Consider the following 27,076-nt stretch of genomic DNA (forward strand, 5'->3'; position numbering starts at 1 on the left):
TTTTTTTTTTTTTTTTTTAAGAGACGGGGTTTCACCATGTTGGCCAGCATGGTCTTGATCCTTGATCTCTTGACCTCATGATTCACCCGCCTCGGCTTCCCAAAGTGCTGGGATTACAGGCGTGAGCCACCGTGCCTGGCCAAAAAGTTCTTATTTTCATTAGATCAAACATTATATGGATATGTTAAAGGAATTTTTGTTTTTTGTTTGTTTTTACTTGAGAAACTTTAGCTATTAATGTGGAGAGTAGTTTTGTTTTTTATTTTTGTGGCATTTTTACCAGTCAACAGAGAATGTGTTGATGTCTGCCACTATACAAATGTACTAAACACAATTGATTGATACAAAGGGAATACAAAAAACTGGCTGTTGTCCTCAATCTTATGATTTAGTGCAGTTGTTCTCAAAGTATAGTTCCCCAAACCAACAATCTCAGCATAATCTGAGAACTTGTTAGGAAAAGCTAATTACTGGGCCTTCCAGGACATTCTGATACAGGTTAAAGTTTAAGAAACAACTATCTGGTGGAAAAATCTTTGTACTTGTAAATGATATTAAAAGCAACATTTTTTAATCGTCCATAAAACCCTGAATCAAAGTTTAACATTTGCTTAATCACCCCCAAGCTGTATTCATTGATGCCTATTTTTTGTTTTCGTCATTTACTAATTATTTCCCTACTCCCTTTTTAACAGGTAAAACAAAGAATAATAAAAATATATCACAAAGTATTTCCAGTCAGCCTATGGAATCCAATCCCAATATAGTCTTAGCAGATGGAACTAATCTAGCAGTTAAAGGTTCTTTTGAAACAGAAGAATCTGGTAAGAATTTCATTTTGTTAATATCACCAATCCAAATCTTAATATTAGTCTCAGAATTCAAAGGCAGAAAATATTGTTTAATTTGGAAGTAGAAGTTGTTCAGATTATCACAGGTCATTTTTGTACTTTTAGTTTTCTCTCCATTAAAAACAATTATAAGTCTTTGGTAGTTTAATTTTTAAAAATTTGGGGTATTCTTTTACTATAAGCTTTTTTGTTGGTGTATGTTTGTTTTTTTGGGACAGGGTCTCGCTCTTGTCATCCAGGTTGGAGTACAGTAGCACAATGATAGCTCACTGCATGCAGCCTCAAACTCCTTGCCTCAAATGATCCTCCCAACAGTTTGAGAAGCAGAGGTAGCATTACAGGCATGAGCCACCACACTCAACCTCATCCCTTTATAATGCAGTCAGTTCTTGACATGTACAATTTAGTTTTAATAATGTTGTTCAGTTGGTCAGAAGTCTATAATGTTTATTAAGGCACATCCTTTCTACTCACCTGTTTTTAAATGTTATCACCTGCTCCCACCACTAAAAAATGTAATGGCTTCCAATGTTCACATCCTGTCCTCCAGAGACTAGTTTTGGAGAATCTCAGACTGCATGCCTCCTTTAATTCCTCTGCCAACAGTGAAGTCCAATTCTCCATTTCTTCTTAGGCTGAATTATAGTGGGTTGTGTTTTTCTCAGTATATGTAGTCTAGAAGATTGTGTTTCACTTGAGTCTGTCCTGTTCAAAGTGAAACTTGAAACCCTGCTTTCTGAGAAAGTCTTCCCACTTCACTGAGAAACTACTTATCCTGAATTTGTGTGGCCTCTACCCAATTTTCATGATTCTCCCCACAATAAGGATTCAGATGTACTGTGTACTAAATATCAAGTGTCATATTTAATGCAATTAAAGTAGTCCCCTCTTATCTGTGGGGCATGTATTCCAAGGCCCCCAGTGGGTGCCTAAAATTGGGCAGTACCAAAGCTTATACAGTATTTACTGTTTTTTCCTATTCCTATGGTAAAGTTTAATTTAAAATTAGTCACAGTAAGAAATTAACAATAGCTAAAAATAAAATGGGGCAGTTATAACAATATATTGTAAAAAAATAAGTTATGTGAATATAGTCTTTCCTCAAAATATCTTTTTTTGTTTGTTTGTTTGAGACAGAGTGTTGCTCTGTCCCCCAGGCTGGAGTGCAGTGGTGCGATCTCGGCTCACTGCAACTTCCGCCTCCCTGTTCAAGCGGTTCTCCTGTCTCAGCCTCTCAAGTGGCTGGGACTAGAGGTGTGTTCCACCATGCCTGGCTAATTTTTTGTAATTCTAGTAGAGATGGAGTTTCACTGTGTTAGCCAGGATGGTCTTGATTTCCTGACCTCTTGATCCACCTGCCTCGGCCTCCCAGAGTGCTGGGATTACAGGTGTGAGCCACCATGCCCAGCCTCAAAATGTCTTATTTTACTGTACGTACCTATTTTTAGACTGTGGTTGACTGTAGGTAACCGAAACCACAGAAAGCAAAACTGCAGGTAATGGGAGACTGCTGTACATGCTAGCTGACATAACTTTTCTGGTTTTTTAGAAAATATTTTTCATACTCGTTCAAATTCATGTCTTCTGTCCTAAATTGTGAGTGCTGTAAGACACAGTGTATCAAAAATGCTGTGTTGTTTTCTGAAACACTTTCCAAGCCAGGCACAGTGGCTCATGCCTGTAATCCCAGCACTTTGGGAGGCCAAGGAGGGCAGATTACTTGAGGTCAGGAGTTCAGGACCAGCCTAGCCAACATGGTGAAACCCTATCTCTACTAAAAACAGAAAAATTAGCCAGGTGTGGTAGCACTTGCCTGTGATCCCAGCTACTCAGGAGACTGAGACAGGAGAATCGCGTGAACCTGGGAGACAGAGGCTGCAGTGAACTGAGAATTGCACTACTATACTCCAGCCTTGGAGACAGAGTGAGACTCTGTCTCAAAAAAAAAAGAAACACTCTTTTTCTCTCACTCAGTTTATGATACCATCTTTATAAGATCTCCTCGTACAGGCCTCCTTTATAATCCTTTCTCATGTGGTGCCTTTTGTTCCTGTACCATTACAATTTTTGCCATGCTTTCTTACGACTTTCTGTTCTATAGTTGGTTCCTTGACTAGACTAACCTCTCCAAGATTAGAGACTGGATCATTCATCTTTGTATCCCAGTAACCAAGCATGTTTGGTCTTCAGTAAATATATGTTTAATATTAAACAGTACACAATGAGATCAAGTGTCAGTCATGCAAAATGTACTTGGCCTCATTTCACCTTTAAGAATATGTCAGATAGGTCGGGTGTGGTGGCTCACTTCTGTGATCCCAACACTTTGGGAGGTCGAGTCAGCAGATTAAAGTCAGAAGAAATGGTAGAAGTTGAAAAAGTTAGCATTTCAAAATAAACTGCATGTTTGGAGCCAGCGCGTTTTCTACCTATTGAAATATTCTATTTTTTTTTTTTTTAAACTTTTTACTTTTTCCTTCGTTGTATCATCTGTCTTCCGAGAAGCTTAGGAAACAGTTTGCCAGTTGTGTAAAAAGTCATCAGTAACGGCTGGGCGTGGTGGCTCATGCCTGTAATCCCAGCACTTTGGGAGGCTGAAGTGGGTTGATCACAAGGTCAAGAGATTGAGACCATTCTGGCCAAAGTGGTGAAACCTCGTCTCTACTAAAAATACAAAAATTAGCCAGGTGTGGTCGTGGGTGCCTGGAGTCCTAGCTACTCAGGAGGCTGAGGCAGGAGAATCGCTTGAACCCTGGAGGTAGAGGTTGCAGTGAGCCAAGATCATACCACTGTACTCCAGCCTGGCAACAGAGCAAGACTCAGTCTCAAAAAAAAAAAAAAAAATAAGTCATCAGTAATTAGAAAGTACCTGTAAATTTTTTGATACACAGAAAATGAGAAATACAGTGTATCAGACTTCCACTTACTGGTATACAAAGATTAGTTATTTCCTTGGCAAAATAAGTTTTATGGCAAAGATGACTACCTCAGAAGCTGAACATATTTACCATATCTTTATACCTTCCTGGTACTTTGCAGATGGTCAGTCTGGTCAGCCCCCATTTTGTACATCCTATCAGAATGATGACCCATTAAATGCTTTGAAGAATAGCAACAGTCATGATGTGCTTAGACATGAAGACCAGGAAAATTTTTCCCAAATAAGCTCCAGTATACAGAAAAAAGCTGTACTCATTGAACAAAAGTGTGACATTGACATTACCTTTGAGTCTATGCCTAATTTGAATGACTTTAACCAAAGAGGGAATTCTAATGCTGAATGTAACCCACATTGTGCTGAATTATACACCAATCAGATATCTACTGAAACTGACATGGCTATAGAAATTGAAAAGAACTCTTTATCTTCAAATGTACCAAATGAATCTCAGTTACAGACTGAGCAGCCTGATATACCAATTACTTCATTTGTTTCACTTGGTTGTGAAGCTAACAATGAAAACTTAATTCTCTCTGGGAAAAGTTCTCAACTTTTATCCCAAGATACTTCATTAACTGGAAAGCCATCTAAAAAAAGTCAATTTTGTGAAAATTCTAATGATACAGTAAAACTTAAAACTAATTTTCATGGTTCCAAGTCACCAGATCCTAGTGAAATTCACAAGAGTAAAATAGAAATTAATAATGTTTTAGAACCAGTTATGTCACAGCTATCAAATTGCCAAGATAATTCTTCTCTTCAAAGTGAAATATTACCTGTGTCTGTTGAAAATTCACATTTAAATGTATCTGGAGAACAAGTAGAAATTCATCTTGGAGATTCGCTGTCTTCTGCTAAACAACCATCTAATGATTCAACATCTGTTGAGTTAAGTCTTACAGAAAATGAAGCTCAGCCATCCAAGTCTGAGAAGTCACAAGAGCCTTCATCTTCTGTAAAAGAAGAGGATACTATTTTTCTCTCTTTAGGTGGAAATAACTGTGAGGAAGTTGCACTGATGCCTCCAGAAGGTACTCCTATAGAAAACAATGACCCTCTTCCTCCAGAATCTGTGTGTTCTTCAGTGGGAGATCCTCACCCTGAGTCCCAAAATGCTGATGATAAACATTCTAGCAACAACTCAGCAGAAATAGATGCATCAAATATCGTCTCTCTCAAAGTTATCATTAGTGATGATCCATTTGTTTCCTCAGATACTGAACTTAACAGTGCTGTTTCTAGCATCAATGGAGAAAACCTGCCAACTATAATCTTGTCTTCTCCTACTAAATCACCTGCCAAAAATGCAGAATTAGTTAAATGCCTATCTTCTGAAGAAGCTGTAGGTGCTGTTGTTTATGCTGAAGTAGGGGATTCAGCTACAATGGAACAGAGCCTTTTAGCATTCAAACCTGAAGACTCTGCAGTAAACAGCACTCAGAATGAAGATGGCATTACTTTTTCAGCTAATGTTACACCATGTGTTTCCAAGGATGGAGGATATATACAGTTGATGCCAGCCACGAGCACAGCTTTTGGCAATTCAAATAACATTCTGATAGCCACCTGTGTGGCTGATCCAACAGCCTTAGGAACATCTGTAAGTCAGTCTAATGTAGTGGTGTTGCCTGGAAATTCTGCACCTATGACTGCTCAACCTCTACCACCTCAGTTACAGACACCACCAAGGTCAAACAGTGTGTTTGCTCTCAACCAAGCTGTATCACCAAACTTTTCACAAGGTAACTTTTGTAACATAATTGAAATTTGTTTCTCTGGGTTGGGATCTAATTTCTTTTGTATGTGATGTTATTGACCAGGAAGTAATAACTCATGGATGGTACAAGAAAAGATTCTGAAATTTGTATTACACTGCTTCTTTATGATAGCTAATTCAAACCTTTTTTTTTTTTAATCTAGTAAGCTATGGGCTTTAGTAGTTTTTTTCCTTTCCACAAATACTCTCAATCTATGTGCTAATAAGCTACAAAAAACAGAAAAGACAGACTAATTGATCACCAAGCTGTATAAAACCCAATGTTGTGGGGGAGTTTTTAAAAAATAGCTGTTACAGTCATGGTCTTCAGGGAATTTATCATTTATTTGGAGAAACGTTCAATAAAAACTGGAATTTCGACTGGGGTTTGTTGGTAGCCCCTGCCTGTAATCCCAGCACTTTGGGAGGCCGAGGTGGGCAGATCACCCAACGTCAGGAGTTCGAGACCAGCCTTACCAACATGGTGAAACCCCATCTCTACTAAAAATACAAAAAAGAAAATGAGCCAGGGGTGGTGGCGGGCACCTGTAATCCCAGCTACTCGGGAGCCTGAGGCAGGAGAATCAACTGAACCCAGGAGGTGGAGGTTGAAGTAAGCCAAGATTGTGCCATTGCACTTCAGCCTAGGCAGCAAAAACAAGACTCTGTCTCAAAAAAAAAAAAAAATTGAATTTCTTCTTTTATAAATCCTAATTTTTCACTGCCTTCCACCTTCTAGAATCGATCCCTGTCTTTAAAATCCTCTGTTCATGTCTGGGCGCAGTGGCTCATGCCTGTAATCCCAGCACTTTGGGAGGTCGAGGTGGGTGGATAACCTGAGGCCAGGAATTCAAGACCAACATGGTGAAACCCTGTCTCTACTAAAAATACAAAATTTAGCTGGGCGTGGTGGTGGACGCCTGTAATCCCAGCTACTTGGGAGGCTGAGGCAGGAGAATCACTTGAAGCCAGGAGCCAGAGGTTGCAGTGAGCCAAGATCACGCCACTGCACTTCAGCCTGGGTGACAGAGCAAGACTCCATCTCAAAAAAAAAAAAAATCATTTTTTCATAGGGGCTTTTGTGGCATTTATTGCATGCTGTGTTATATGTAGTTAGTGATGGATATGCCTGTCATGTTCATAATTTTTATTGTATGTTCCTCAGAGACAGAGCTTACGGCACATTCATTTACATTTCCTTATGTGTTGGTTCCCAAGCTTCCCTCCTTTCCCTTTTTGTTACTTTATAACCATAAAATAAAATTTCATTAAATATCAGCAATTAGTATTAAACCTAATGGGTCTGTTTTAAGTGCTGTTACAAATTCCATAAAGGAGAGGTCAGAATGGAGTAGAGAAGGTAGGGCTTGAGCTAAAGCTTAAAGAATTAAGGTAGGATTTGGACTTAAAGGACTTTTTATAACTTATAAAATCCATAAGTTAAAAAGAGAAGCAGCACCAGCATAGATAGAGATGCCATAGTGGGTTGCATGAAAATGAGGGGATCAACCTGACAGCAGTTAGTGTATTAGGCAAAAGTTTGTTTATGGGACAGGACTAAAGTACAGTAGCCACAAACTATATTGTTGACTTCTAAGGACCATATAGTAATTATAATTTTACAATTACAAAAATTACAGAATTATAGTTTTCCCTCCACAGTTTTGTCCAATTACGTGTTTACCTTACCCCTTTTTGGGCCAATACCATTGAGATATGTAATAGGTTGGGGTTATAAGCGTACTCCTATAAATATTCAGTGGGGGTTCTAATTTTCTGGTATAAGACTCAGACTTGAAACATTTACCACTCATTTTCTAACTAGTTTCATTATTTTTAGAGGAATCCAGATATGATTATAATATAATTTCTTGGCTGTAGAGTCTTATGGTTGCTCAAGATGGTTCACTGTGACTGAATAACACAAGACCATCTTAATATTTGGATTGACTTTTTCTTTGCCAGCCTTGCTGCTGTTCCTAAGTCAGTTTTGGTTTTTTTGTATTTTTTTTTTTTTTTTTAAGGAGAGTAGATCATAAGGAAGAGTGATTGTTCATAAAATTTATTTCAAAGCAACAATTAATTTGGTGTGTTGTACCCAAACATTTGAAAGAACATCTTATTTTAACAAGAATTGTTTTTTTAGGATCTGCCATAATAATCGCCTCTCCAGTCCAGCCTGTACTCCAAGGAATGGTAGGGATGATCCCAGTATCTGTGGTTGGACAGAATGGAAATAACTTTTCTAGTCCTCCTCGGCAGGTAAGATTTATGAACTGAAAATGATGCGGTGATGCTTTTCAAGCTTAGTGTAATTAATGGCTTTTTCTCTTCTAGGTCCTTCATATGCCTTTGACAGCACCTGTATGCAATAGAAGTATCCCTCAATTCCCTGTCCCTCCAAAATCTCAGAAGCCTCAGGGACTAAGAAACAAGCCTTGTATAGGTACCATTTTTAAGTTCATTATTGTCAACTTTATGTCCGTATATTCATTTGTTTGCAGCAACACCTCAGTGTTTTTTTTGAATACCTAAACCATTTTACCAGCAAGTCATCACCCTACATTTGCTCATAACAGATGTCACAATGCCGCCAACTGTTACTGAACAGCTTTCGTTCTGAGAAAATTGTTTCCTTTGTAGATTCTGTTAGCTTTTGCCCACTAGTCCTTGGTTTGTTCTTTGCAGCTACCCTAAGTTAAGTATGATCCCTATTTTTCCCAACAGCTTTCAAGTGTTTAGTGAATGGCTTGTATAATTGTATGAGACTTTAGAGCAGTTCTTCGTGTATTTTGGTGTGTATATGAACTACTTGGAGATTTTGTTAAATGCAGGTACTGAATTTAACAGGACTGGCACAGGGCCTGAAATTCCTCATTTCTAGCAGCTCCTAGGCAATGCCAGTGCTGCTGGTACTGGACCATACTTTGGGGAGCAAGGCTTTAAAGTTTGCAAATTACCTTCCTTTGTTCGAACCTACTTCAGCCAGCTTCACAACTATCTCTTTACTCATGCGAAAAGCCTGGCAGTCGTTCTTAAAACATATTTTTCCTCTCTTTCTTAGTTCAAGTATTTGTTACTTTTCATCTAAGTTGTATCAATAGTATTTTGTAGTCTCCCTTCTTTTAGTCTCTATTGTTTCAGATCACCTTATATCTGCTTGCTGAGTAACTTTTTTTTCCCTAAAGTACAAATCTGAATATGTTGCTTCCCTGCCTAAAATCTTTCAGCAACTCCCCTTTGCCCACAGGATAATATTGAAATTTCTCAGGGTGAAGTAAATGCATACATTTGTCATCTCGTCACTATCAACCTCTCCATTCTCGTCTCTTACCACTTCCCAGCATGGAACCTTTGTACAAACCATAGTTACTGTTCACCTTATACTTGGTGATCTTTCTTGTCCCTACACCTTTACCAATGCTATCTCTTGTACTACCTAGAAATCCCCCTTCTTACGCAGCTCTTAGCCTCAGTCTGGTTCTTATTTATCCTTCAAACTTAACTCAAATGTAACTTTATCCTAGGAAGCATTTTTAACCAACGGTGGCTAAGGTGGGTATTCCAGTTTTATTGTTTTCTTTAATTCTTAGTGATACCTATGCTACAGCACTTAACACATTACATTGTGAGTGTTTCTTCTCAGTAGTCTGAGTGTCTTAAATGCACTGATTATAGAGAACTCACTAAATGCTCTCATCAAATCAGCCTTTCCTTAGACTAAACAGTGCACATCTATTGATGTAGGCTTAAGTTGCATTTTGACTTACTGAGGCACCCTCTTAGATTTGTGTCATGTTATAGCTACTCTGTTATTTTTATGTTCTTTCTCTAGTTCATTCCTCTTAATGGCCATTTGATATCTATCACTTGCATAAACCTATTTTATTTATCTCCTATCAATGGACTTTTAAGATATTTTTAGAGTTTTTGATCTGACATACAATGTTATGAGGAATATCTTTGTAAATGCCTCTGTGTGGACCCATATGAGAGTTTCTTTGGAGGCTTATTCCCAGAAGTCTTTGGGTATATGGGGTATACATAAAGAAGAAAGTTTATACTGCGACCATTATTTTTTCTGCTTCCCTCACAACACTACCAATGTTTGATGCCATGTGATAGTTTAACTTTTGCCACTATGATGGATGTAAGGTGGTATCTCATATCATTCTTTTGCTTTATTCTGATTACTAATAAGTTGAGAATCCTCTCTTGTAACTATAAATAATATTTTCCCTTCTATGAATTGCTTATTCATATCCTTTTCCTACATCTCTATTAAATTTCCTGTCTGTTGAGGTGTTATACTTTTATTAGTAACACATCACATGTGTCTTTATAGTCTGACACTTGTTTTTATCTCTTACAAAGTTAATACCAGAAAAAAAATTGGTGAAGTTAAGCATCCATTTATGATAAAAGCTCTTAAAGGCTATCTGTAGTAAACGCCGTGGGTTTCCTTTAAAGCTGTGAACAAAACAATTATACTCATTCCCACCCTCTATATAATAAGCCAATGTTTCCAACACCAGTAAATTAATTATTAAGTAATCAAACTTTTCCCCACTGACATCTGATTATACCTCCACCATAGACAAGGTCCCATACATATGTGACTCCAGAAAATTTAGTAAGAAAATGCAACTCGACATGGTGGCTCATCCCCATAATCCCAGCATTTTGGGAAGCCGAGGCAGGAGGTTTGCTTGAGTCTAGGAGTTTGAGACTGGCCTGGGCAACATAGTGAGACCACGTCTCTAGAAAATAAATTTTTACAAAGTAGCCAAGTGTGATGACAGGTACTCCAACTACTTGGGAAGGTGAGGTAGAAGGATTGCTTAAGTCCAAGAGGTTGAGGCTGTCATGAGCCATGATCATGCCACTGCACTCCAGCCTAGGCAACAAACAGGGAGACCCTGTCTTAGAAAAGGAAAGAGATAGGTGTAAAGATTTGAAGAGTGGGAACTAAACTATTATGGGAAATGATGTGATTTTTCACAATAAAGCCACAAAGAGTTAATAAAGAAATTAATAGAACTAATAAGAATTCGGTAAGGTTGCCAGGTATGATTAATTTATTGAAATTTTGTTTTTAGGTGCCAACAATAAGCACCTATTAAATGTAATAGAAAATAAGATACTGTTTATAATAACCACAAAAATGATAAAATATAAAGGAAGAAACCTAACCAAAAATGTTGGAAATGGAGAATATTTGAAATCTTTCATAAAGGATATATAAATAGAAGAGAACCATGTTCATAGATTTTAAGATTTAACAGTGTAAAGATTGCACTTCTTCACAGTTGAATCAAAAATGCAATATAGTTTCCCTTAATCCCAGTAGAATATTTTAGGAGATGGGAAAAACTATTAATAAAATCTATGAGAAAGAATGAAAGTCCACAGCTAGCTAAGATATGAAGAGCAGAGGGCAGACTCATTCTACCAAATAGGAAAATATTGCAAAGCCACAGTAATTGCAAAGACAAATGGAACAAGATAGTTTTGAAGGAGACCTTGTACATGGTAATGTAATGGTAACATCAGAAGTCAGAGCAAGATGGATGGTATAATATATGAAATGTATTGATCATTAAATATATAATAGAGAGGAAAAAAAAAGTAGATCTCTTCCTCATTCAGAGGTGAATGCCAAGATGTTTAAAGACCTCAAACTAAAAAGTCGAACAATTAAATTCTGGAAGAATGTATAAGAGAATATTTTTATGACATTGGGATAAAGGATTTCTTTTTTTTAAATGAGAAGACTTCAGGCACAATGACTCACTCCTATAATTCTGGCACTTTGGAAGGCCGAGACAGGAGAAATGCTTGAGCGCAGGAGTTTATCACCAGCCTAGGCAACATGATGAGACTCTGTCTTTACAAAACAATTATTTTTTTTAATTAGCCAGGTGTGGTGGCGTGCACCTGTAGTCTCAGCTACTTGAGAGGCTGAGGTGGGAGGATCACTTGAGCCCAGGAGGTTGAAACTACAGTGAGCTATCATCATGCCACTGCACTTCAGCCTGGGCAATAGAGTGATACCCTATCTCAAAAAATATATGTATAGAAGAAAATAAAATGAGAAAAGAAACTGGGTGTGGTGGCAAGTACCTGCAATCCTAGCCACTTGGGAAGCTGAGGCAGGAGGATCACAAGCCGAAGAGTTTGAGACCAGCCTGGGCAACATAGTAAGAACCATCTGAAATAAAATTTTAAAATGAGAAATACGTAACTTATAAATTGAAAATTTTGATGTAGTGAACTACTCCAGAATTTTAAGTTCCTGTTCAAGAAAAGATACCATACAAAAAAATAGCACCAGATTTTTATTCAGAACTTGGATGATTAAGGTACCTGGTTCTCAGATTTCTCTCCCTCAATTTTTTCATCATCGTGCATTACAAAATGCCCACTTTGTAAATTTGCCTACCACCCTAACCCTCAAAGTTTTTTGATAACTTCCACTCCTTATTTTATTTATTTAATTTTTTGGAGCTAGAGTCTAGCTCTTTTCGCCCAGGCTGGAGTGCAGTGGCATGATCTTGGCTCACTGCAAACTCCACCTCCCGGATTCAAGAGATTATTCTGCCTCAGCCTTAAGAGATTGTTCTGCTTCAGCCTTCTGAGTAGCTGGGACTACAGGCGTGTGTCACCATTCCCAGCTAATTTTTGTATTTTTAGTAGAGACAGTGTTTCTTCATGTTGGCCAGCCTGATCTTGATCTCCTGACTTCAGATGATCTTCCCACCCTAGCCCCCACAGTGCTGGGATTACAGGCGTGATTCACTGTGCCTGACCCAGATTTTTTCCACCCCTAAGACTTATTTTTACTTCAGCCACCCTCTCCCATAGCCACACCTTGAATTTTTCACCTTTTTATTAGACTTACAAGATTTTAAAAGGTCATTGATATGTCTTAAAACACTCTCATTTCCATTTAACCATTGAATTCCTCTTCAACCAGTGGTAGCTTCTCTTACTTGAATCTTCACCTTTCACCTGAACTTGTGTCTTTCTGGATTCACTTCCTTTACTAAACAGCCTAGAGCCCATGAGCTACCACATTAGCCGCTTTTGCCAGTACTCTTAATAACCTGCATATCCACATTCTTCTACATACCCACCAGCTGCTCTACAACCCATGATCTGTCCAGCCAACCATCTCAGCTTTTACACCTGGGCTTCTTAGCATTGCCTTAGAAGTACGACCATTCCCTACCACTTAAAAATTTATTTCCCACCCACCTGCCACTTGGCACTCATTTTAAATGTCTGCCTGTCTGCTTTCTCTTCTGTTCTTCCTTCAGACTGTTCCAGTCTTGCATAGCACTTCTTCAATCTAGTCCTACTCCTCCCACTCTTAGCTAGTGGTTTTTTTTTCCATCTTACCAGTATTCACCTTATTTTATTTTTTTAATTTTTTTTACACTTCACTTTCTAATCATCACTTCCATTCAGTACATAACCTATCCTACCTCCAAAATCATCCTTCTTTCTTAAAGAAATAACTTTCATTCTTTCTAAGGTTAATGCAGTCTACTTATGCTCCAGATTCTATCTTCTATACATGTTTTAACTTTTCTTTTTTGGCCTCTCTCTCTGGCTGTAAACATAGGTTTGTCCTAGCTGCCAACCTTTTATCCCGAACCTCTCTTAATCTCCCATTTCTTCAACCCAATTACTGTCTTTTCTCATGTTTCTACTGAAACTGTCTACACTAGGGTCACCAGTGGCCTCCTAATATTGCCACATGCACTGAAATTTTTCTATTCTTGCTTAACTTTGCTTTCCCTGTAACTGTTGGTACTATGGTGGCTTCTGGAGCCATAACTAAATGGTTATGCTCCCTTGCTAATTTTGTATGACTCAAGACCTTCAAACTCTACATATTTAAATCTCACCTCTCCTTCTCAAAGACTTCTGCCTAGGTTTTTTCCCCCTTGGTTAATGTCACAATTGATTTTTTCCTTTACTTTTTGTTTCCATGTAAATGCCCATTGTTTCTAAGACCCTCATCATCTCTTACCTGGAATATAGTCACCTACTTCGAGTTTCTGCTTCTAGTTTTCTCTCCTCTCTCTTCCATCTTCCACATAATTGCCAGATTGATCTTCCAAAAACAAAACCAATTCATGCATCTTCCCTATTTAAAACCCTTAAAGGGGCCGGGTAGGGTGGCTCACACCTGTAGTCCCAGCACTTTGGGAAGATGAGGTGGGTAGATCACCTGAGGTCAGGAGTTTGAGATCAGCCTGGCCAACATAGTGAAACCGCTTCTCTACTAAAAATACAAAAATAAGCAGGGGCATGGCAGTGTGCACCTGTAATCCCAGCTACTCGGGAGACTGAGGCACTAGAATCACTTGGACCCAGGAGGTTACAGTGAGGCTAGGTCACACCATTGCACTCCAACCTGGGCAACAGAGCAAGACTCCATCTCAAACAATTAATAATAAATAAAATAAATAAAACTCTTAAAAGATTGCCTCTGAAACCTTTTGCATAATACATAACGTTCTTCGTAATGTCATCTTTGCTCTTTCTAGTTTTGATGTCTTGCTGCTCTCCCACATAAATACTGAAGCTCGTGGAAATTAAAATATGGCTATTAAAACTCCAGAGCATGTGTTCTGAGTGGCATAGGCTTTTAAACATGATAGGTATCTGGACAGAATTTTAAAATAGATATAATCTATTGTTTTCTGTAAGTGACTACCATTACGTGCTATATTGAGCATTATAATTTGTATATCCAAAGACCAGATTTATAATATTTGCTCATGCCTGTAATCTCAGCACTTTGGAAAGCCCAGGTGGGCAGATTGCTTGAGGCCAGGAGTTCAAGACCAGCCTGGCCAACATGGCAAAACCCCATCTCCACTAAAAATACAAACAGTTGGCCGGGTGTGGTGGCTCATGCCTGTAACCCCAGCACTTTGGGAAACCGAGGCGGGCGGATTACCTGAGGTTGGGAGTTTGAGACCAGCCTGACCTACATGGTCTCTACTAAAAATACAGAATTAGCCAGGTGTGTTGGCACATGCCTGTAATCCCAGCTACTCGGGAGGCTGAGGCAGGAGAATCACTTGAACCTGAGAGGCAGAGGGTGCAGTGAGCCAATATTGTGCCATTATACTCCAGCCTGGGCAACAAGAGTGAAACTCTGTCTCAAAAAAAGAAAAAAAAATTACAAAAAATCAGCTGAGTGTGGTGGACACCTGTAATCCCAGCTACTTGGGAGGCTGAGACAGGAGAATCACTTGAACCCAGAAGGCAGAGGTTGCAGTGAGCCGAGATTTGCTGCTTCACTATAGCCTGGGTAGCAGAGTATGGCTCTGCCTCAGTAAAACAAATGAAGTATTTGCCTGAAATCGATACATGTCATTTGCTCCATATTTGGATTTTCTCTGTAGCAGTGGGGGAATGGCCATCTTGTATGTATTTCAAAAGTGCTTGTTAAAAGTTGGCATGGCAAAAGTGTTCTATTTGTACATTAGCTATCATTTAAAAATTTTTCTCATAATATGTGATAATTGTCATCTGTTCCTCTTTAAGAGGAGTATATTCTTTCTCTCAGGAATGTTCATTTATAATTTCAGGAAAACAGGTAAATAATTTAGTGGATTCGTCAAGTCATTCAGTTGGATGTCATGCACAAAGGTGAGCATAAGGTAGTTTCTATCATGGATTGTTTGAATGCTCAGATTTAAAACATAAAGGATTTCTTTATGCTGCTAGAAATATTTTTGTTTTGTTTTAGAACTGAAGTTTCTGACAAAAATATTGGCACAGATCTTGGGAAGAAATCAGAAGAAACCACAGTTCCCTTTCCAGAAGAGAATATAGTTCCCGCTGCTAAACCATGCCACAGACGTGTACTCTGTTTTGATAGCACTACTGCTCCTGTGGCAAATACACAGGGACCAAACCATAAGATGGTGTCCCAAAACAAAGAAAGGAATGCAGTCTCTTTTTCTAATCTCGACTCACCCAGTGTGTCCTCCACCTTAAAACCCCCTTCTAATAATGCTATCAAAAGAGAGAAAGAGAAGCCTCCTCTGCCTAAGATTTTATCTAAATCAGAAAGTGCCGTGAGCCGGCATACTGCCATAAGAGAAACTCAATCAGAAAAGAAAGTTTCACCAACAGAAATTGTGCTTGAATCTTTCCATAAAGCAACAGCTAATAAGGAGAATGAATTATGCAGCGATGTAGAAAGGCAGAAAAATCCAGAAAATTCCAAACTGTCTGTTGGGCAGCAAAATGGGAGTTTGCGAACTGAGAAATCTATAGCTTCGCTGCAAGAACTGAACAAGAAACAAGGCACATCTTCAAACAGTAAAAATGGCCTTTCAGTGGGTACAGCTGTGAAAGATCTAAAACAAGAACAAACTAAATCCGCCAGTTCTTTGATTACCACAGAAATGTTACAAGATGTACAGAGGCACAGCTCAGTAAGTCGGCTTGCTGATAGTGGTGATTTAGCTGTACCCCGGACACCTGGCTCAGGGGCAGGGGAAAAACATAAAGAAGAACCTATAGATGCTATCAAGGCCCCCTCTAGTAGGCGTTTTGGTGAAGACAGTAGCACATCAAAAGTAATGGTCCCTCCTGTCACCCCAGACTTGCCTGCCTGCAGCCCTGCCAGTGAAACAGGCAGTGAAAACAGTGTAAATATGGCTGCCCACACATTAATGATTCTCTCTAGGGCAGCCATCTCTAGGACTACTTCAGCAACTCCTCTGAAAGATAACACACAACAATTTAGAGGATCTTCAAGGAGCACCACAAAAAAGCGGAAAATTGAGGAATTAGATGAACGTGAACGAAACTCTCGAACTTCTAGTAAAAATCTTACAAATTCATCAATACCAATAAAAAAGAAGAAAATTAAGGCAAGTTTGAAAGTTTTAATTTCGAAACCACAGCTTTTTTTCCCTTTAATAATGAGAGAATTCAGCAGTTTTTGCCACAGCAACTTGACTGAATGTTATGGCCAAGACAGCTTTTAGTTTTGATTGACAAAACACGTTGTCCAGCATTGTTAATGTAGTATGCAGAAGGTGTCCAGGTGAAACAGCATTTTCAGAACAACTGCTGAAGCTACTACCTCAGCCTCCCAAGTAGCTGGGACTACAGGCATGCGCCGTCACGCCTGGCTAATATTTTTTTATAGAGACGGGGTTTCACCATGTTGCCCAGGCTGATCGTGCTGGGATTACAGGCATGAGCCACTGCACCTGGCCTTACCTGTGTTTTTTCTTTAAGCATGGTTGTCTACAGGAAGGGAATGCAGGGATAGCACCGATGAATGAAAATCCATATATTTTCAATTTGTTTAGCTATTTAGTAAGTGGATTGAATAGAAAGAAAGTGCCTAAAATATACAAGAAGTATCAGGAAAATAATCTAAGCTTTGTTGCCCTGCAAGTCTGGGTTTGAATCCTGTATCTGCTGCTCATTGGTCCTGTGATCATAGTTAAGTCTGTAGCTTCTCTGACTCTTAGCCTCATCAGTTGACATGGTATGAGGACTAAAAGTAGTATACATGAAGTAGCTGGTATATATTAAGTGTTTGGAACTGATGAGTACCTATTAACTCTTAATATCTCTGTTAGTAAAGCTTTCTAAGCAGTAACAGTCACCTAACATAGAAAGCATGTTCTATCTTGTCTCATTCAACATTCTGACACTCTGGATTTCTATAATGTCTTTTGCCGTAAACTAACATTCAGGTACCATTGAAGTATATTTGATTAACTTTGGGTTTATATGTCTCTACTTCTCTATGGAACTAAAAGTCTAGTAGACTAAAAAAGTTTAACAGTACTGTTTTAAGTGACTTACTAAGAAACTTTTTTGGCCTTGTTTGAGTTTATTTTTTCTTTTCTTTTTTAACAGAAAAAGAAGCTTCCTAGTTCATTTCCAGCAGGAATGGATGTGGACAAATTTTTGTTATCATTGCATTATGATGAGTAAACATTCTGGACACATAAGAACAGTAGCTGTTCAAAACTCGTATCCCTTAAAACTGAGTGTAGGGAATGGGATATTGACAGAATCTGAAAGCATGACCTGCACTTTCATTGTACTGAAATTTCACTTTATATCTAAATCATGCTGTTTCTGAAACAGCTTCCTAGTTTGTAAATAGACTTACTTGGCATATTTTTATTTGGGGAAAAACATTTGCAGAAATGTAAGTAAAGCCAGTCTGCAAAACTGTATAGCTTTGACAATTGCATATTGTAAATATTATGTATATTTGTTGAAATAGAGGTTAAATCAACCTAATGTTCTTACACTGTGTTTTTTGACTTCCTATAATTGAGACTTAATCATCTGGAATAGTTTCTCACTTCTTTTGGAGGAAAATTCTGCTTATTCTTACAAATTGCTTTCAGTAACTGTTCAACAAGACATTTAAATACACAACCACTAAGTACTACAAAATGATAACCACCTCAACTGATAGTATAATAGCTAATTAGAAATCTACAGTTTGAGTTTTTTCCTAGAGTGAATACTACCCCTTTCTTATAATTGCTGTAAATATTGTATTTCTGGAATTTTACACTTTACCTGTTTCTTCTGGTCACTCTGTTCTCTTTGTTTTAAAGAGAGAATTTTGTAAACCTTTTATTGAATGTTCTAATCTTTCATTTATAACTTCTAAGATTTTTTACAGAACTTTAAGTTGTTAGACTATTGAGCCATAAGAAGTTGGGTTTGTAGTAGTTGAGATATCTTGGTATGTACTTTTCCCCTAAATACTGGGGACTTAAAGAATTGCACTAATTCATAGAACTCTTTACATTGTAGTGACCAATGCACATATAATTTAAATCTTGTGTTCTGTTTGAAAGTTTATGTGGAGGATTATCTTCTGGTGTTATGTCCATCATAAGATGTAAAAAGAGAACTCATAGTTTTATATTTTAATTTAGTTTCTCCTACAGTGGGGTATGTGAAATAACTATATCTACAGTTCGATATAGTGCATTGTCTGCGTTCCTTAAAGTGTTACAAAGAGTTTCTCTCAAAAGGTCCGTAAGGAGAGTGAGAGGTAAGAGAGGTGCCTTCTCTGTATTAGACTCACATGTCAGTCAAGTTGAAGAATTGGTTTAAACTTTTAAATGATTACAGAAATTACAATTAGTACCCGACCAATTGTGCCTAGATATTAAAGTATGTTCTCTTTAGTACTTTTCTGTTCAATTAAATATCAGTATATTAGGGATTTTCTTCTACAGGTGTATATTTTGTTAAAGAGTCACTTTGCTCAACCATTTTTTTGTACTGGACCTTTAAAAAAAATAAATCCATCCAACTTTAATACCACATTTCTCAATGTAGAAATCATGTCTTTTTCATTGCTGAACCTTATTGCAAAAATTTGTGAATTTTTATGATGTGGCAGTGTTCTATTCCTAAGGAACTAAATATCATATAGTTAATGTTTATTTAACTCAGCTTGAGACTGTACTACAGTTAGGTTCGAATAAATATTTTCCACTAACTTCAAAAGTTTGAATTACTTTATATTGACAGTCTTGTTTAGAAACTTTGATTAAATTCCTTTGCAAGTCAGTTCTTACTCTTGGGAGTTCATACAATGCAGAAAATCACGTTTTTCTTACTCAATTCATATTGTATGTGCTAGGTACTGAAAATTCATATACAAATAAGTTTACTTTTTTCAAGATTCGTAGTTAAGTAACCAGGAACTGCTAAAGAAAGTCCAAAGATAACTTGTACTTGGAGTTTTGTTTTTTTTTTTTTTTTTTTAATACTTTAGGTTCTGGGGTACATGTGCAGATCATGCAGGATTATTAATGCACATGTACATACATGGCAAGGTGATTTGCTGCCTCCATCCCCCCATCACCTATATCTGGCGTTTCTCCCCATGTTATCCTTCCCCAACCTCCCCACCCCCTGTTTTCCCTCCCCCAGCCCCCACCAACAGACCCCAGTGTGTGATGCTCCCCTCCGTGTCCATGTGTTCTCATTGTTCAATACCTGCCCATGAGTGAGAACATGCCGTGTTTGATTTTCTGTTCTTGTGTCAGTTTGCTGAGAATGATGGTTTCCAGATTCATCCATGTCCCTACAAAGGACACGAACTCACCATTCTTTATGGCTGCATAGCATCCCATGGTGTATATGTGCCAAATTTTCCTTGTCCAGTCTATCATCAGTGGGCATTTGGGTTGGTTCCAAGTCTTTGCTTTTGTAAACAGTGCTGCATTGAAGATACGTGTGCATGTGTCTTTATAATAGAACGATTCATAACCCTTTGGGTATATACACAGTAATGGGATTGCTGGGTCAAATGGTATTTCTAGTTCTAGATCCTTGAGGAATCGCCACACTGTCTTCCACAATGGTTGAACTAATTTACACTCCCACCAACAGTGTAAAAGTGTTCCTGTTTCTCCACATGCTTTCCAACATCTGTTGCGTCCAGATTTTTTATTGATCACCATTCTAACTGGCGTGAGATGGTATCTCAATGTGGTTTTTATTTGCATTTCTCTAATGAGCAGTGATGATGAGCATTTTTTCATATGTTTGTTGGCCTCATATATGTCTTCTTTTGAAAAGTGTCTGTTCATATCCTTTGCCCACTTTTGAATGGTTTTGTTTTTTTCTTGTAAATCTGTTTTAGTTCTTTGTAGATTCTGGATATTAGCCCTTTGTCAGATGGGTAGATTGCAAAATTTTTTTCCCATTCTGTTGGTTGCCAGTTCACTCTAATAATTTTTTTTGCTGTACAGAAGCTCTGAAGTTTAATTAGATCCCATTTGTCTATTTTGGCTTTTGTTGCCATTGCATTTGGTGTTTTAGCCATGAAGTCCTTGCCTGTGCCTATGTCCTGAATGGTTTTGCCTATGTTTTCTTCTAGAGTTTTTATGGTGTTAGGTCTTATGTTTAAATCTTTAATCCACCTGGAGTTAATTTTAGTATAAGGGGTCAGGAAGGGGATCCGTTTCTGCTTTCTGCGCATGGCTAGCCAGTTTTCCCAACACCATTCATTAAACAGGGAATACATTCCCCATTGCTTGTTTTTGTCAGTTTTGTCAAAGATCAGATGGTTGTAGATGTGTGGCATCGCTTCCGAGGCAGCTGTTCTGTTCCATTGGTCTGCATCTCTGTTTTGGTACCAGTACCATGCTGTTTTGATTAGTGCAGCCTTGTAGTATAGTTTGAAGTCAGGTAGCATGATGCCTCCAGCTTTGTTCTTTTTGCTTGTGGACTCTTTTGGTTCCATATGAAGTTTAAAGTGGATTTTTCCAGTTCTGTGAAGAATGTCATTGGTAGCTTGATGGGGACAGTGCTGAATCTATAATATCCCCATTTTACCTTGAAAGTCCACAGGTCGTGGACTTAATTTTACTATTTGGTAACTTATTTGAATACCTGAATGCTCAGTGACTGCATTTCATGGTTGACGTCTACTACAACAATCCATGGGTGTTTTTATAACTATGTGTAAGGATCCAGTCTATAGTTTGGACATTACTTAGAGGTTAATGCAGTCAGTGTATGCCAAATCTGAGAAGTGTTGTAAGTAAAATTCTTGTTACAGATTTAGCCTTGGGTATCATTAGAACTATAGTGTGAGGGCCAGGTGTGGTGGCTGACACCTGTAATCCCAGCACCTTGGGAGGCCGAGGTGGGTGGATCACCTGAGGTTGGGGTTTGAAACCAGCCTGACCTACATGGAGAAACCCTGTCTCCAAAAAAAAAAAAAACTATGGTGTGTTGAAATTGCACAAGAAAAGCATCCATCAGCATTAATGCAAAGGATACATGTCAGGAATGACTATTAGGAATAATTTCAAAAGCATATTACTGTGTATCGGCATTCATCCTTTGGTCTTCTTTCAGGCTTTCTGAAATTTTATGTCAAGTTTTGACTTTATTATTATTTATTTTGCTGCTTCCTTTAAGCAATGGACTCAATTCTGTACCTTTTTCTTTTTGTAAATAATGTTGTTTTGTCATCTTTTTCATAAATTTTTATCTACATTGTTGAACTCATGGCATATATAGCTTCATAATGCTTTTTTGTTTTATTTGAGAGAGGGTCTCAATCTGTTGCCCAGGCTGAAGTACAGTGGCAAAATCATGGCTCACTGCAGCCTCGACCTCCCAGGCTCAAGTGATCCTCCTACGTCAGCCTCCCGAATAGTTGGGACTGCAGGCATATACTGTCACACCCAGTTGTTTGTTTTGTTTTTCCCCAGGCTAAACTCGAACTCTTGGACTCAAGCAGTCCTCCTGCCTCGGGCTCCCAAAGTGTTGGGATTACAAGCGTGAGCCACCACGTCCAGCAGCTGCTTTTACTTCCAATAATATAAAGCTTTTTTCCAGTTTTTAGCTATTATAAACAAAAACAGCAGTGAACATTTTTATAAATAAACATTTGTTTATATTAACTATTTCCTTAGGAGAAATTTTAGAGGGTAGAATTACCAAATCAAGAAGTAAGTGTACTTTTTTTTCTTTTTTCTTTTTTTTTTTTTGAGGGAATCTCACTCTGTCGCCCAGTGGCGTGATCTCAGCTCAATATAACCACTGTCTCCTGGATTCAATTGATTATCCTGCTTCAGCCTCCCGACTAGCTGGGACTACAGGCGTGTGCCACCACACCCAGCTAATTTTTAGTAGAGATGGGGTTTCACCATGTTAGCCAGGATGATCTCAATCTCCTGACCTCATGGTCTGCCCGCCTCGGCCTCCCAAAGTGCTGGGATTAAAGGTGTGAGCCACCATGCCTGGCTAATGTACCTTTTTTTTTTTTTTTTTTTTTTTTTTAGGATCTCAGTACGTTTTGCCAAATGCTGCTATTAAACGTGCATCAATTTACATTTTTACCAGCAAAATGTCAATTTTTTGCATGGCATGTGCTTCTCCATTTCCACAGGCATATTCAACTATATCATCACCTGTTTCTAGGTTTGTATTTCCTGATTTGGTAAAATTAGGAGTTAGCTCTTAATCCGTTTATAATTTGTTTTGGTACCTGATGTGAAAAAAGGGTCAAAGTACATTTTTCCCCTAAATATTTAACTGCTTGACAATTTTTCACTTGACAATTTAACCACTGCACAGTTTGTTCAGATAAGCCTTCCTATCCCCCTACTCATTTACTTAAGATGTCTGCCTTATCCTGTACTGATTCACAATCTCTTATTCACAATTCTAAAACCCAAAAGGTTCTGGCAACCAAGGTTTTTCCCCTAGATTTAACATCAGAACTCATTCTGTGGCAAAGCCTGACCTGAAATGACATGAGGCTACTTACAATCATTATCTCGTTTGTAGAAATGTTGATTAGTCTGCTGCTCCAGACTCAACTGTGGGCATATGGTGCAAACATTGAGTTATTTTTTAGAAATCCAGAATATTCTAATTTATGAACCCCAGCTAACCCCAAAGGTGTATGATCAAAGCTTTTGGCCCTGTATTAAATGTATACACATATATACACACTATATGGTATGTGTATAGGCTATTCTGTGCCACTGATTAAACCATTATAACTTTGTGTCTATTGTTACTGTTTTTGTTTTTTCAAATATTCACCCTTTTATGCTTTCTAATGAACTTTAGAACCACTTGTATTATTTCAAATTTTTATTGGAATTTTGAAGTACATTAATGTCATAAGCTAATTCATAAAGAAGCAAAGGGTAAAAACCATACGGTATATATCAAAGTGTTATAGTTATCCCTATCAAATTTGTTGCTAAACTGGATGTTTTTGTTTGTGACTATTTTTAGGTAGCTCTTCATGTCATAATTAAACAGGTTGTTGCTGTTATGTAGGGATGGTCTTGCTTTATTAATACAAACTTTTTATAGAGACACAAAGAGAAAAGTACACCACTATAAATTCATGGACCTCAGTGATTTTTCTTTAAATACATCCACATAATCACCATGAACATTATCGGTACTCTAGTCATTATCATGACTTCTACACCAGAGATTAATTTAGCTTTGTTTAACGATATCAGTGGATACATGGCGTATATATACTCTGTGAAAAACACTCATGTTTTGTATACTTCGGCTTAGTCATCCTCAATGCTGTGTATGTATTTATTGTATTACATTACAATTAATTCATTTTATACATGAGAAAAGTTATTACGAACAGACTGCTGTGAATGTTCTTGTACTTTGTTTTGTGAATATATTACACTTCTCAGATAGATAGTTAGGAATAGGGTTGCTGGAACACAGTTGCATATATTCAAACATGCAAATTTTTCTATTTTCCATAGTGGCTATAACAATTTATGCTACACTTAACAGTATAATAAGAGTTTTTGTTACTCCCTGTTATTTCCAATGTTTGGTATTTTCATTGTAGCCGTTTTAGTGGTGTATATTAGTATATGTTGTGGTTTTAATTTGGTGTTGTATTTTGGGGGCTGGCTTTTTTTTAATGAAGTTGAACACCTTTTCAGATGCTATGGATATCTTTTGTGGACAGTCCAACGTTTTTGCCCATTTTTGTATTGGGTTGTCTGCCTCACTGATTTTTAGGTGTTCTTTCTATATTCTGGATACAGTCCTTTTTCGGATGGACATTAGATGTTTGAGTATTTTCCCATGTTATTCCTCTAAAAGCTTTATGGTTCAACCTGTTTCATTTTGATTTGACCATCCATATGGAATTGATTTTCCACATTGATAACCAATTTACCCACACTGTTTATTACCAAAGATTTTCCTTTTCCAATTACATTGCATAGTTACTTTTCTCATAAGCTGGTAAATTGTGTATGTGTAGGTTTGTTTCTGGCCTCTATTCTGTTTGATTGGTCTGATTTCTTTAAGATGTGCAAATAACACACTGTCTTAATTACTGTAGGATATCTTTTTTTTTCCTTGTTTTTTTTGTTGTTGTTGTTTTTGTTGTTGTTGAGAGCCTTGCTCTGTTGCCCAGGTTGGAGGGCATTGGTGTGATCTCTGCTGACTGCAACCTCTGCCTCTCAGGTTCAAGTGATTCTCCTGCCTCAGCCTCCCAACTAGCTGGGAATACAGTCATGGGCCACCACACCCAGCTAATTTTTCTATTTTTAATAGAGATGGGATTCACCATGTTGTGCAGGCTGGTCTTGAACTCCTGACCTCAGGTGATAGTCCCCCTTGGCCTCCCAAAGTGCTTTGTTCACCGTGCCTAGCCCAAAATCTTTTATATTTTAGTTGCTATTTTCTGTTCTGAATGAACTCTGTTAGTGCTAATGGATTTACCAGTGTTACTTTTTCATTTACTAAGTATGTATTATATATATGTAATTATTTTCCAATTTTATTTCTTTTTATTACACTGATACTAGCACTTCCAGTGCAACTAACAGTGATCAGAGTCTGCTTTATTGTCTTGTTCTTCTTTTTAATGGCAAAGTATAACGTTTGCTTTTGTTAAGTATAATGTTTGCTTTTGTTTGTAGAGTTTTAAGATTTTACATCATAAGTACCTGTCAGTTAAGTGCCACGTTTAAGCATCAATTCAAACATTTTCATTGAACTCATGAATTTATTTTTATATGAGTGATTCTTTAAGTAAATTTGTTTTGTGAACACTTTATTTAAATGTTTTTTGTTTTTGTTTTTGAGACGAGGTATTTCCATGTTGCCCAGGCTAGAGTGCAGTGGCTGTTCATGGGCACAGTCATAGCCCACTACAGCCTTGAACTCCTGGGCTCAAGGGATCCTCCTGCCTCAACCTCTTGAGTAGCTGGGACTACAAGTGTACACCAACACACCCAGTTAAAAGTTTACTTTTAATGAGATTGGTTTCAAACTTATGACAGTTTTTAAAATGAATTTTAAACCTCTCCTTCTCTTTCCAGTTTATTTGAATTTGGGGATAGTAGTACCAGTGTAAAGTTGATGTGAAGTTTAAATTTTACAATATATGTGAAGTTGCCATTAGAGCTGAGGCTGTTTTTTCTTTTTTCTGCAACAGTTTATTTAGAATGGGAAATAACTATTTCTTGAGACTAAATTATATAGGCCTGGAGCCTTTTGCTTAAGCAGTTTTCCGGGTTCTTTTCTCCTAAATTGCTTTGTGGCTGATTTATTACCTGTTGGGGTTTACCTTTTTTTCTGAGTCAAGTATCACATTTTTTCTAATTTTTGCTTTTGTTCTCTTTTAAATTAGATGTGATTTTTTTCTGTCAAAAACACTTAGATTCAACAGTTGTATACAAGTCTACTTTATTCTTTCTGCTTTCTCCTTTTCTCAGGATCCTTTTTGTATGTTTATTTAACTTAAATTGAATAAAAGTTATTTGATTTTCCCCACCCCGCCCCCCTTAAACCATGTAAGCATTTAAGGCTATGAATTTGCCGTGACTTCAACTTTCAGCAAAATTTGGAAGATGGGGTAAGTACTTTGACTTTCATACATAATTACTTGCAGTAGTGTTATCAAGTTCTTTTTTGCCTTAAAGTGTTTTTATTGTTACCAGGATAAGTTGCAGGTTTTGTAAATGTTGCACGGGTACTTAGAAATGTATTGTTGCCTGGGCATGGGTGGCTCGCACCTGTAATCCCAGCACTTTGGGAGGCCATGGCAGGCAGATGACTTGAGCCCAGGAGTTTGAGACCAGCCCGGGCAACATGTTGAAACCCCATCTCTACAAAAAATGCAAAACATTAACCGGACGTGGTGGTATGCACCTGTGGTCCCAGCTACCAGAGAGGCTGAGATGGGTGTATCACATGAGCCAGGAAGTCAATGCTGCAGTGAGATGAAACCATGCCACTGCACTCCGACCTGGGCAACAGAGACCGTGTCTCAACGTTTTAAAAAAATGTTTAAAAAGTTAAAAAAAAAAAAAATAGGTATTCTTTAGAGTCTGTTTGAATCCTGTCTTTGCTTTAACGCTTTTTTCGCAAATGTTTAATCCATGAAACATTATCTTGGCCATAGTTTTGGCTTTGTTTTCTGCACAGTCTACCACCATCATAAAAGTAGTTCTTTCCCCATTTTAACAGTTTCTGCCTTGACTTCTCCTAATTTATGATACATGCCAACCCTTTTTATTTTTTTGAGACAGAGTTTTGTTCTTGTTACCCAGGCTGGAGGGAGTTTCATTCGTGTTGCCCAGGCTGGAGTCCAATGGCACAATCTCCACTCACCGCAACCTCCGCCTCCTGAGTTCATACGATTCTCCCACCTCAGCCTTCCCAGTAACTGGGATTATAGGCATGCACCACCATGCCTGGCTAATTTTGTATTTTTAGTAAAGAAAGGGTTTCTTCATGTTGGTCAGGCTGTTCTCACCTACCTTAGGTGATGTGCCCGCCTCGGCCTCCCAGAGTGCTGGGATTATAGGTGTGAGCCACTGCTCCCAGCTTCATTTTACTTTATAATTGGAGTTTTAAGCTTTTGTCTTCTATAGTAACTTAAGATACAGAACTATAACCATAACAGGTCCATTGCACATTGTGTGTGACAAGTCAGTATGCCAAGACCCTGGGTTG

At 37.9% G+C, this 27,076-nt stretch overlaps 1 protein-coding gene across 1 annotated transcript in view; it reads left to right on the plus strand.

Moving 5' to 3' along the window:
• Positions 1–18,903, plus strand: part of LOC116556350 (protein NPAT) — a 61,788-nt gene extending 42,885 nt beyond the window's left edge. Inside the window, exons 12-18 of the mRNA XM_032285680.1 lie at positions 684–824; positions 3,891–5,534; positions 7,695–7,810; positions 7,886–7,994; positions 15,160–15,220; positions 15,321–16,455; positions 17,462–18,903. Of these exons, the coding sequence (XP_032141571.1) occupies positions 684–824; positions 3,891–5,534; positions 7,695–7,810; positions 7,886–7,994; positions 15,160–15,220; positions 15,321–16,455; positions 17,462–17,539 (3,284 nt within the window). The 3' untranslated portion in view covers positions 17,540–18,903. The remainder of the gene's footprint in view (positions 1–683; positions 825–3,890; positions 5,535–7,694; positions 7,811–7,885; positions 7,995–15,159; positions 15,221–15,320; positions 16,456–17,461) is intronic.
• The last annotated feature ends 8,173 nt before the right edge of the window (positions 18,904–27,076 follow it).

The sequence above is a fragment of the Sapajus apella genome, unplaced genomic scaffold, assembly GCF_009761245.1.
Source record: "Sapajus apella isolate SASKATOON/1434 unplaced genomic scaffold, GSC_monkey_1.0 scaffold16, whole genome shotgun sequence".
NCBI classification, from domain to species: domain Eukaryota; kingdom Metazoa; phylum Chordata; class Mammalia; order Primates; family Cebidae; genus Sapajus; species Sapajus apella.